Below are 11,403 nucleotides of genomic sequence, written 5' to 3'. Positions count from 1 at the left end.
ATCTCCAATGGCTTTTAAATAGCTAGTCAAGGAAGAATTCTATTGGCTATCAGCCTATCAAAGAGAGAGATCAAATAGCTAACGACTGTCAAATAGCTAGTCTAACACGATCTTCCATAAACAACTCTCTTATACCTTACGTAACTCTCCACTATAGTGGCTTTTTTTTATTATTTCTAAGCTCCATCTAGCTAGCTACTTGCAAATTGCTATTGAAGACGCTCTTAGCATTAAATAGTTACCCCTCCATCCCAAATTATAAGTTATTTTAACTTTTTTATATCTATTTTACTATGCATCTAAATATAATAATATGTCTAGATACATAACGAGATGGATAAACAAAAAAAGTTAAAATAACTAATAATTTGGAACAGATGGAGTAGAATATAAACATAAAGCACCTTTTTCAAGACAGCGTGGTCCCACCCCTGTTGGTATGTCATCCACAACCCGGTACTACGTTCTAATGTTTGCGCTAGCAGTTTGCAGCTGGCAGCCTTGACAGTACTATCGCCCTACAAATGTCTTAGGTCTGTTTTAGTTCTAAAAAATTTTCACCCTAAACTATCACATCGAATCTTACGGCACATGTATGGAGTATTAAATATAGACGAAAAAAATTAATTGCATAGTTTAGTTGGAAATCGCGAGATGAATGTTTTAAGACTAATTAGTCCATGATTAGACATAAGTGCTACAGTACTAGCATGCGCTAATGATGGATTACTTAGGCTTAATAAATTCGTCTCGCAGTTTCCAGGCGAGCTATGTAATTAGTTTTTTTATTAGTATCCGAAAACTCCTTCCGACATCCCTGAAACATCCGATGTGACATCTAAAAATTTTCATTTCGCGAACTAAACACGCCCTTGGAAGTTGCAAGTTTTGGATGCAGGGAATTTGAGACTATGATATTGCTCGAGGAATTGGCAGTTGGGACACTTGTTGAGAATATATACATTTGTGATTATGGAATCTGATGTTGGGTTTTTCTGATGGTGGAACCTAATTGTTTCGATTATTCTAAAGCAAAACTCGGTAATAATCACCGGCAATTGGAGTTCATTTTGCGCTAGCGAATTAGATGTAGGGGAGGAGTGGAGTTGCCGCCCCACTCAAGCCTTGTTTGGATATTGTCAAATTCACCATAATCCATATGTGTTAGGATGGATTGAGGTGCAATTTAGTTAAGTTCCACTCCAATCCACCACAACATATATGGATTGATACGAATCCGACTACATCCAAACAAAGGCCACACGGTGAGTTGGATTAACACCCTAATGCTTCCTCTTCATGGAATTCGATTAGGATTTTTTTCTTTCCTATCTAACAAAGCTCTTCTCTATTGTGTGGTCGGTCCACTAAAGATGGTCTAGATGGTTCCCTCAAAAAAAAAAAAAAAAAAGATGGCCTACATGCAGCGGTAGATATGCCGATGAGGTACATGTGCTTATCCTTGTCATATCCTCTAGTACTTGTTTCCTTTGCAAAGACTAAAAAAAATTGAAATTAAATGACTTTGTTGACTTGTGATCGACACACTATATGGTCGACCTACTGGTTATTATTGGTTGGGAAGAAGGTCGGGGGATGACGTGTGCAGGAGTTATGCAATGCAACGTGCGAGGCCTCGCCCTGGGCGTTCGGTTAACCGCTCGGTTTCGGTTCGGTTCTTCGGTTTATGACACAAATTCGGTTCTCTACAAATAGGAACCGATCGGTTCTTTGCAAATTTTGGAACCGAGCAAAATCGGTTTCGGTTAGTTCGGTTCGGTTCCAGTTCCGACCGAACTAACCGAGGATTTACACAAGTAGCAAAAAAAAAAAAGAATAGAAAAAATAGGAAAAAAGATTTTTAAAAAAGCACAATGCCGAGATTTTAAAAAAATGTGAGGGTGTGAGGCCGTGAGGGGATGTCATCCACCTTTTATATCTAGGATTAAGTTGGTATTACGCCTAGGTTGTAAGGTATATTAGGCTTATTTGTAAATTTCGGTTCCTTCGGTTATTTCGGTTAACCGAGCCCAGGAACTGAAATTTGATCAGTTAATTCGGTTCCTAAGAATTGAGAACCGAACAGCTAACCGAAATTTTTGGTTCCAATTCTTTCGGTTCAGTTCTCGGTTCTCGGTTATTTTTGCCCAACCTCACAGAGCGCCCATGCATCCGCGGTGGGAAGACCACCGGGCGCGGGCGGCCCGGGTCAACAGCGGTGAGCGGATCACACGCAAGCAATGGCGTCACGCATTTCTGCCTGCGGCAAGCGACGACGACGTCACGTACACTTGATGGCGCCGTGGTTGACCAGACGCTGAACCAGCTAGATTGTCCGATCAGTCATCGCACTCTGCCGCTCCGCTCGGTCTTGTTTCATCTATTTCTACCTGCTGCGCCCTAGTCGGGTAGCATAGCCAGCGACCGGCCGCCGCAAGAGCAAGCACACGTACCGGAAACCGCGCAGGCACAGCTAGCAGAGGGCGGCGGCGATGGCGGTGAAGCTGTACGGGTGGTCGAGGTCGCCGTTCGTGTCGCGGGCGCTGCTGTGCCTGGAGGAGGCCGGCGTCGACTACGAGCTCGTCCCCATGAACAAGGAGGCCGGCGACCACCGCCGCCCCGACCACATCGCCAGGAACGTACGTACTACTGCTGCTACAACTACAACTTTACGACCTTCCCTTTGATCTTGATTACTGACGCCCTCGCTGCTGTCTTCTGTCCGTGCTTGGTTTGGTTGCAGCCGTTCGGGCAGGTGCCGGTGCTCGAGGACGGAGACCTCACCGTCTTTGGTACGTACTCCAAACATCTAATTCACTCCATTTTTTGGGCCTTCTTCTCGCTTACTACTATCTCATCATCAATGAATTCTCGTTGCCACTCAACTCCACTATATATATCAAGTACTCTCTCTCTCTCTCTCTATCTGTGTGTGTGTGTTCATTTTTGTAAGGAGTACGTATTTTGTTCCGCTAGGACAATGATTATGCATTTAGATCATACAAAATTATAGTGAATGTTTTTTAAAATAAGAATACTTTTATATCAACTGAGTGGTCATTGGTAAAAGACGAATTATCCTACTAGCGACCGACAACGCATGCCTAGGACAAAGGGTGATGATCGACAATTTTGCGTTTACTCCACCTGCTTCTCTTGTTTAATTATTGAATATATAAACTAACTATGCATATCTTCTCATGCCGGTTCTTTAGTTACAAAACAAAAATTGCTAGTCAAGCTTAATTAACAAATCTCCACTTGACCAAGCGTAATATGGTACAAATAAAAATTTAGCTCCACAACTCTCATGCATGTGGCCACCTAAACCTGCTTCATTGCTTGCTAGCGTTACTAAAAATGTAAACGAGCCTGGCCTCATTTACTTTCTTTTTTTTTTCCTCTGCCTCGTCGACTATAGAGAGAAATACAAATCTTGACATGAGGATATTGCCAAAGCAACTATAATGACCTTAACCAAGATTTACCGGCCGGGGGCAAAAGAGGGATAAGCAAAAGAAAGCTATATAAAAAATGAGTATAAGTGAGGCATCATGGAAAGGTGGTATCTTTAACAATCCATGGTCTAAATCTCATTAGCTTAGGCTCTGTTCGGATCTATTAGCGGCTAAGAGTTAGGTTGCTAATAATTCATAGCTAATATTAGCTACTATTAACTAGTTGGGTTCAACTAGTGAAATAGTTACTAGTTGGGTATTCAACTATAACAATTAGCTAAACTATAAGCTGGCTGCTAAACAATAAGGAATGGAAGAACAGCACTATGAATCCGAGCTAGCATCGTACTAAATCCGTCCCAAATTATAAGATGTTTTGGCTTTTTTAGATACACTTAGATGCATATCGTTGAGGGAGAATCTGGTGGCGATCCGGAAGACGCGGTGGTCGCCGCCGGTGATCGGAGCGAGTTTCTGGAGAGTGGGCGAGGGTCTCCTTGCGGGGCTAAGGAGAGGTCGGTGGTCGTCGGTGGCGCAAGCTCGTCGGTGAAGGATGGTGGGGGCCAGCGCGGTCCTTTTCCGGCGACGCGGGGACATGTGTTGTCACGGAGAAGGCGCCTTACCCTGGCGCCGGCGATCACGAAGAACTTGCTCCCTCGGAGTAAGGAGGTCAACGGCTACGTCGCCAGCGAGAAGGAGATCGTCGAGGATGTGGCGCATCGCCGATCAGAAGGACGTGATGCCTTGTCGCGGATCGTCAAGTTGGCAGCGGTGTTGAGCCAGAAACCAAAGCCAGTCCATGGCGCCGATTTCGTCTCCAAGTTCTGGTCGTCCGTCGCTGATTCAGATTCTGATGAATCAATCGATGCGGAGATCGACTGTTCATCGCCGACTTCAGTACCAGCAGTCGCAGTGGGGTTCTCGGCGGACGACGGCAACATCGAAATCTCAACGCCGGAGCTTGTTGATGAGGCAATCGCCGCGGGCTACACCGTGGAAGACCTCTTCAGGGCAGAAGAAGCACTTGGATCAGGTAAAACCTTGGCAGATCGCCGTGCTCCTCTCAAACTGATGTCCGATCTTGTGCAACGTAAGGGTGTCGGGAAACCATGGCAAGGCCCTCTACCCGCTCCTAGGATTTCTCCTCCGAGAACTCTAGGGGACTGTGTTGCCAAGGCGACGTACCAGCGGCGTAAACCCCAGACGGTGAGGTCATCGGTGAGTTCGCCGGTGGGCTTCATGGTCTCGGGGAAGAAGGATCGAGTTTCAAAAAAATTCGAATTGGAGGAACCCCAGTGCCGTGATCTTGATTTTCCGCCTCTGTCTACCGGTCCATCACCTGCCGCGACGGCATCACCGTGTAAGACAAAACTGGATCGGTCTCGGGAGGGAGTGAATATGGAACAAGGCTTACCGGGGATTCCAGAGAAGGTACAAATTGGGCCTGGAAAATATTTTAGGCCCACCCGTGGGCTGTGTTTCCTTTTTGCAAGGACTGGAACAAAACCTAGAACCCACAGCCACCACAGGCAAAAGGTCGTACTGCCGCGGGCGAAAAGAACCTTTGCCGAGGTGGTGCGCAGGGGAAGGTTATGGCGAATCAGGGAGGCTACGGCAACCATGGTGCGCGTGGTGGAGAGGCCCCGGCGGCTTTCCACCCAGGCTTCAACCCAGGATTTGATCCGGGGTTTGGAGGCAGAGGTGGTGGCCATCGTGGTAGAGGGGGTTTCCAGTCAAGTGGTCGAGGTCGCCGGGGACGTGGTCGTGAACATGGTGGATTTGATGATCGCGGACATGGTGGTTTTGGCTACCATGGTCGCTATCATGGTGGACATCACAACCATGGCCGTGATGGGTGGAATCGCGGTGGAGGTCGCAATCATAGAGGTGGTCGTGGCTGGGGAAATCATGGCCATCACCATGGGGCGCCGTGTTTTCACGGTGGCCATCCCAACGCCGGTGGCCATGGTCACGCCCCGTTCCAGCAGGGCGGTTTTGGGCCTGGTGGTCATGTCGCTGGTGGCCAACCGGTTCTACCGGTCGCCGGCGCACAGGTCGGAGGACAACCGGGAGAAGGCGGCGTTGTTTTCCAGTCGGCCACGGGCGGCTTCGGCGCGGGCAATGCAGTGCTCCAACTTCTTGCTGGAGGCCTTGTTACGGGTGCCGCGTACCAGCCTGTCGGTGCTCAGCAACAGATGGTGCCGCAGCCAGCTGGTGCTCAGCACCACCCGGCAGGTACGCACCATCAACTGACCGGTGGGCAACAGGCGAACCATCAGGTCGGGCAGGCTCCAAATGCTATTCAATCACCTGTCCAACATCAGATAGAGGAGAACCAGCAGCAGCTTCCTCAACAGACAATTGTGCCTACGGAACAGAAGAGCCAGGGAGGGCAAGATTTTGCTATTGAAACAAGGAAGGTGAACACTGCTCCCCAAAACCCTACTTTAGATGTTTTTGAGTCTTCTCTGAGAGGTGCTAATAAAAAAAACAAAGGAAAACCATATTGTTACCGATGCCACACAAAAGGACATACAATTGCTACTTGTACTACAGTTCTTAGTTGCGAGATTTGTCTTGGTGATCATGTGAAAAAATATGTCCTAATTTGAAAATTTTGCAATCTACTGCTATTCCTTGTGGCTATGCTGTAGAAGGTCTGGGCTTCTATTTCATACCTGTGATTGATACTCCTAAAGTAACTTCTGTTGATACTTCCGCTGTGGTACGTGTGTTGGAGGGTTCCCTTACTGCTGATCAGTTGGCAGTGGAACTTGACAAGCTACTACCAGGACACAGTTGGGTCATTAATCTAAAGGGCACTGATGCTTTTACTACTAATTTCTCTTCTTCTGAAGTGCTAAATCACATGGTGAATTGGAGCCGATGGATACTAAATCAGTGACTGCAAAAATCAGGTTTGAAAAGGGTGCTGATAATGATGTTTATAAATATGAGATTGAGAAAGTTTGGGTCCAATTCCGGGGTATTCCTTTGGAGCTCAGAGAATTTCCTATTATTTGGACAATTGGTACTATTCTGGGTGTTCCTAAAGCAGTGGATACAAAATTCACAAAAAAAACATGGTAGATGTAGATTGAAGGTAGCAGTGTTGGACCCTGATATTATCCCCAACCTTGTGGATGTTGTTATTGGGGACTTTGTTTACGAGCTACAGTTCAAGGTTGAGAGAGATTCGGTCGATGGTGAGCCTTATGTCATTGACATGGACTCTACCATGGACGAGGACAAAGACCCAGAAGAGGAAGACCCAGAGGATATGGATCATGATGGGAATAAATTAGGAGGTAATCAGGAGGAGCAGGAAGAAAAGAAAAATAAAAATGATTCAGTAGCACCTAGTGAGCCACACGGCACTGGGGCTCCCACTGAACATTTAGAAAATGTTGAAGTTAAACAGGCTGAGGTAGTGACCACAGGAGGCTCGGCTAAGCCTGTGGTCGTATTATCACAAACTGGCTTTAATACAGATGGCACAGCACAATGGAAAGCAAGTGTTTTGCAAGACAAAAAAAAGTAGGAATTATCAACAAGAAAAAGGGGTTGTGTGAGGGGACAGTGTCACCGACAAGATCTAGCAAGAGGACTGCATCTATTTCAGACCAAGACTCTTTGGAGAAAGCAACGGCGATGAAAGCGCGGCGGAACTTAGATACCACTTCATTTAAAGGTTCTATTCCGGGGAACTTACTGGCTGCGGCAATGGGCAAAGCTGCAGCGGCGTGAGGAGTTTCGTCTTCAGCTTCTTCTTGCAGGGCAACGTTTAGAGACGTCCGCGCTTCACTTCTTTAGTTCCAATGGATGGTTATCGAACAGATTTATTGGTTAGTGTTTGTCAAGATCTCTTCGGTGTCAACTTTGTTATCCTTTTGGATGTTTTGTGGCCCTCTAAGTTTTTGAGTTGGGCAAGGGTCTTGGATCTGGTGTTTGTATTAATTGGCCTGATTCTACCCTCGGGTAGATAAAGCCGGATGTTTTATCCATTATCTAAAAAAAGCTAAACTATAAGCTAGAGATGTTTGGATCTAAGGTGTCAATATTTTTAGAAGAATCCAAACATGGCCCAATATTAACAACACAACATGGTGGCCTATGTGGGATTAGAGCTAATAAGAATGGGGCTATAGTAAAACAGTTGGGTCGTTTATATGGAGTTAAGTGACATGAAACACTTTATATGGTTTTCTTTAAAACGTGATACTTTTATGTTGAGAAACAGGTGCATCCATAAAACACCTCAACGTCATTTGTTTCGAAATAAAATAATGTCCACCACCACCACCACAAAATTTCTCAATATGTATACATATTTGTTTACTATATATATTCAGAATCGCGCGCAATTGGAAGGCACGTGCTCCGCAAGTACAAGCCGGAGCTCCTGGGCGCTGGCAGCCTGGAGGACTCGGCGATGGTGGACATGTGGCTGGAGGTGGAGGCCCACCAGCACCACCCAGCCGCGGGCGCCATCGCCCTCGAGTGCATCGCCGCGCCCGCCTTGCTTGGCCGCATGCCCAACCAGGCCATCATCGACGAGAACGTCGAGAAACTTAAGAAGGTGCTCGAGGTGTACGAGACGCGGCTGAGCAAGTGCAGGTACCTCGCCGGCGATTTCCTCAGCCTCGCCGACCTCAGCCACTTCACGGTGATGCACTACTTCATGGCCACCGAGTACGCCGCGCTGGTAGAGGCGCACCCGCACGTCAAGGCCTGGTGGGAGGAGCTCGCCGCGCGGCCGGCAGCCAAGAAGGTGGCAGGGTTCTTGACCATTGGCTCCGGGGTGACAACTGAGAAGTGAAGAATAGTGTTGTAGCAGATCATTTCACACTATAAACCGTGTCTGGTACTTCAATCATTGTAATAATTAAGTGTTACTTGCTTTGAGTTCTGATTGCTATATTTTCATATGAATAATAGAGGTTTGGAAATTAACTGTAACTATTGCATTAGAGAAAAATAATAACCAAATTAGTTTTAGGTGGACAGATGTCTTTAATGACTCGCACTACCACATAAATGATCCGTATAGCTGTCAGAGCTTGAGTAGAAATGGCACAACCAAGAGCCGCCTCTATATATCTAATAATGTTGGCATATATAATAACCCCATTCTTTCATGGACCTCGAGATAGTTACTGTGACCGGAGGAGAAAGGGAGATGGCCTTAGGCTACCTCCAAAAATTGCAAATCTAAGAGATGAATGTTCTGATTTTCATTTGAGGAGATGCTAGAAGATAATTAAATGTTATTTGAAACTTCTTTTTTGAAGTTTTAGTGGTAGATTGGTAGATTTGTTGCTTAATTAGGGTTTTTATTTTTTTCTCTCTTGCATGGTGATTGAGGCAATTATGGAAGAAATGAGATCAAATCTTTGACGGTACAAAGGTAAATTTAGTAGGTGAACAAGATTGTACCGTTATTTAGTGGTCATACCTTGATTTTAATAGTCTATTAGTTTAATTTTTAAATGGGGATCATATTTGCATCAACATCTAGATCTATAATTGGAATTAGAACTATTTATTTTATCAACATTCATATATTTTTGTTTTAGAAAGGGGATTAATAAGTTTGCATGAAAAAGATGAACAAAGAGATCGATACCACAAACAACATAAGTAATTTTGATCAATTATAGATATACTTAGCATGAACTTGTAAATATCTCAAGATTTTAGCATGTGTACGAGCACTAGAAAATAAATGGAAAAAGAATGCACATGCAAAAAAAATTTGGTGACTGTCTCTAATATGCGTGTTTTTATTAAGAGAAAAAGAAAGTTTGCAACACACAATCATAAGTATTAATGTTACAAATATCAATTAAATTATAAAAAATATTTTCGGCATGTATCCTGGTGTGTATTCGGTCTAGCAACTAGAAGGAAGCAGCCGGCAGTATGACAGCAAAAATGTCTTGACAGCAAGACCAACATATGCAATGCATGGCAGACAAATGTTACATGCAGCACAACCTTAAGGGGAGAAAAAGATCAAAACATGCAAGATCGGACATCCTGCAACTCATGGCTCCTTAGATAACATCCAGAATGGCGGGCGCAGGCGCGCAGCGAGTCCACGAAGCGCCCGCCGTGCCATGTGCCTGCTTTCCAGTCCACGACCTCGGTCCTTGGCGTCGTGCATGGTGACGGAGCGGCAGAGCCAGTACAGTACTCGAACAGTCCAACTCGTCCGGGTCGAGCTCGAGCACCATTCGCCGCGCAGCTGGCGCCGCGGGGCTTGTCGGAGTGCACGCAGCACTTGCAGTTCGGCGTTCCTGGCCGGGGAAGTCCTCGGACACGTAAGATATGGCGACGCGAATCTCATAGCACAATCGGACGATGTGTGATAGGGTGGGTACCCGACAGCCGAATATTTTTCGCTCCTCCATGTCTGGCAATGGCAGGGCGACCGCTCGCCGTCCTCCGGGCGCTACAGCCCACGGAAAGGTGCGAGCTTCGCCGGTCCAGCACCGGCCAGCTCCCACCCCTGCGGCGATGGTCTTGGATGGAGCACAGGAGCAGGCCGCCGATGGGGTCGCGTTCACCAGACACCAGGGATTGACTTGCGAATTGCGATGGTGTAGCTCTACTGCTACTGGGGCTCGCCGTGCTCGCACCCGACGTCAATCGTGCACCAGAAACGGCAGCGCCGCCGCCGCCATCCGCAGATCGACCTGATGATACACTCTGCAGGGAGTGAGAACACGTCGTTCATGAGTGCTCCAGGATATGGAATCAGGGACTGGTGCACTTATTATTATTGATTCCATCTACAGTGCTCCGTGATCCGATCTCGTGATCTCCAGCAGATCTATATATGAATTAACCGAGTGGTTTCATATAGAATCTATCACTATAATAAATGTTAATTCGAGTTTTGCTCGGGTGGTCCTCTCCAGAAAACTTGCACAAATCTTAGAGCAGACTAGTAATTAATTATAATTATTAATTTCTCATGGGTTTAGATTGAGCCTGGACCTACCCATGCCCAAACGAAGCCCAGATCCAGTCCGCCAGGCCGTTATTTGTGGATCTTAACTCGTTCTGCTGCATGTTCGTATCATTCAGTCATGCCGATGCTGCTCTCTGGACGACGGCCGCGATGACGCATGAACGCGACGGACCACTAGGCACCCGCGGTGGCCATGGGCAAAGGCGAGGCGGGGCCAGTGTCGGGGTTAACAATGCGGAGTTCCGGCGGTTCAAGGAGGGGTTTGCATTGGCGTACACTCAAAGGAGTGATAACAATTTATCGGCAGAACACGCTCAAGCGACAAAAACCTATTCCATTACACGAGAACGGTGGTGGGTGGAGGACGTGCGGCGGTGCGGGTCATTGGGGAAGCGGTGTGTGTCGGAGGGGCCCAAGATTGGAAACGAAAGGCGGCGGCACGCACAGGCCGCGGCATCGTTGTCCCATAGGCCAGCCGTTGATGACCCGACATGGCGCGGCGACACCTGAAGGTTCTGCACCACCCGGCTCTTGACTGCGTCGTCGCCGGCGCCCGACGGCCTGGTGATCCGTACCGTCCGTGCGCCGCTGCCGCCATACTCACGATGAGAACAGCGCTACCACGTGGTTGTTGATGAAACGAACAAGCGGCGGCACCAATTAAGATCCACAAATAATGGACTGGACTGAATCCGGGCTCCATTTGGATATATATGGGTAGGACTGGACTGGATTTAATCTGACTCGGGATGAAATTTTAATTACAATTAATTATTACTAGACCGCTTTAAGATTTGTGTAAATTTTTGAAGAGGATTACCGGAGCAAAACTCATATGTATTTCAATTCAAAATGATTACAAAATGTATATTTGTATTACTCCTGCTAGCTATGGCAACCACACTGCTAAAGCACGGTAGTAACTAGACACTGCTGCGCCGGCCTGTCCTCCAACTCCAACTCATGTGG

The 11,403-nt window shown here is 46.7% G+C and overlaps 1 protein-coding gene across 1 annotated transcript; it reads left to right on the top strand.

Annotated features, from left to right (window-relative positions):
- Nucleotides 1-2,348: 2,348 nt before the first annotated feature.
- LOC136518462 (glutathione S-transferase 4-like) lies at nt 2,349-8,411 on the top strand. The gene is made up of 3 exons (XM_066512122.1): nt 2,349-2,639; nt 2,744-2,792; nt 7,811-8,411. The coding sequence occupies exons 1-3, from the start codon at nt 2,493-2,495 to the stop codon at nt 8,275-8,277; spliced, it is 663 nt and encodes a 220-aa protein (XP_066368219.1). The 5' UTR covers nt 2,349-2,492; the 3' UTR covers nt 8,278-8,411.
- Nucleotides 8,412-11,403: the final 2,992 nt, after the last annotated feature.

The sequence above is a fragment of the Miscanthus floridulus genome, chromosome 17, assembly GCF_019320115.1.
Source record: "Miscanthus floridulus cultivar M001 chromosome 17, ASM1932011v1, whole genome shotgun sequence".
In the NCBI taxonomy this organism is placed as follows: Eukaryota; Viridiplantae; Streptophyta; class Magnoliopsida; order Poales; family Poaceae; genus Miscanthus; species Miscanthus floridulus.
This window is presented reverse-complemented; position numbering and strand designations above follow the sequence as displayed.

Bases quoted from the DNA above. Each gene is read 5' to 3' on its own strand.
- LOC136518462 (XM_066512122.1), top strand. From the start codon at position 2,493: ATGGCGGTGAAGCTGTACGGGTGGTCGAGGTCGCCGTTCGTGTCGCGG. The intron at 2,640-2,743 runs GTACGTACTACT...GTTTGGTTGCAG, and splicing joins CCGACCACATCGCCAGGAAC to CCGTTCGGGCAGGTGCCGGT. The intron at 2,793-7,810 runs GTACGTACTCCA...ATATATATTCAG, and splicing joins CGGAGACCTCACCGTCTTTG to AATCGCGCGCAATTGGAAGG.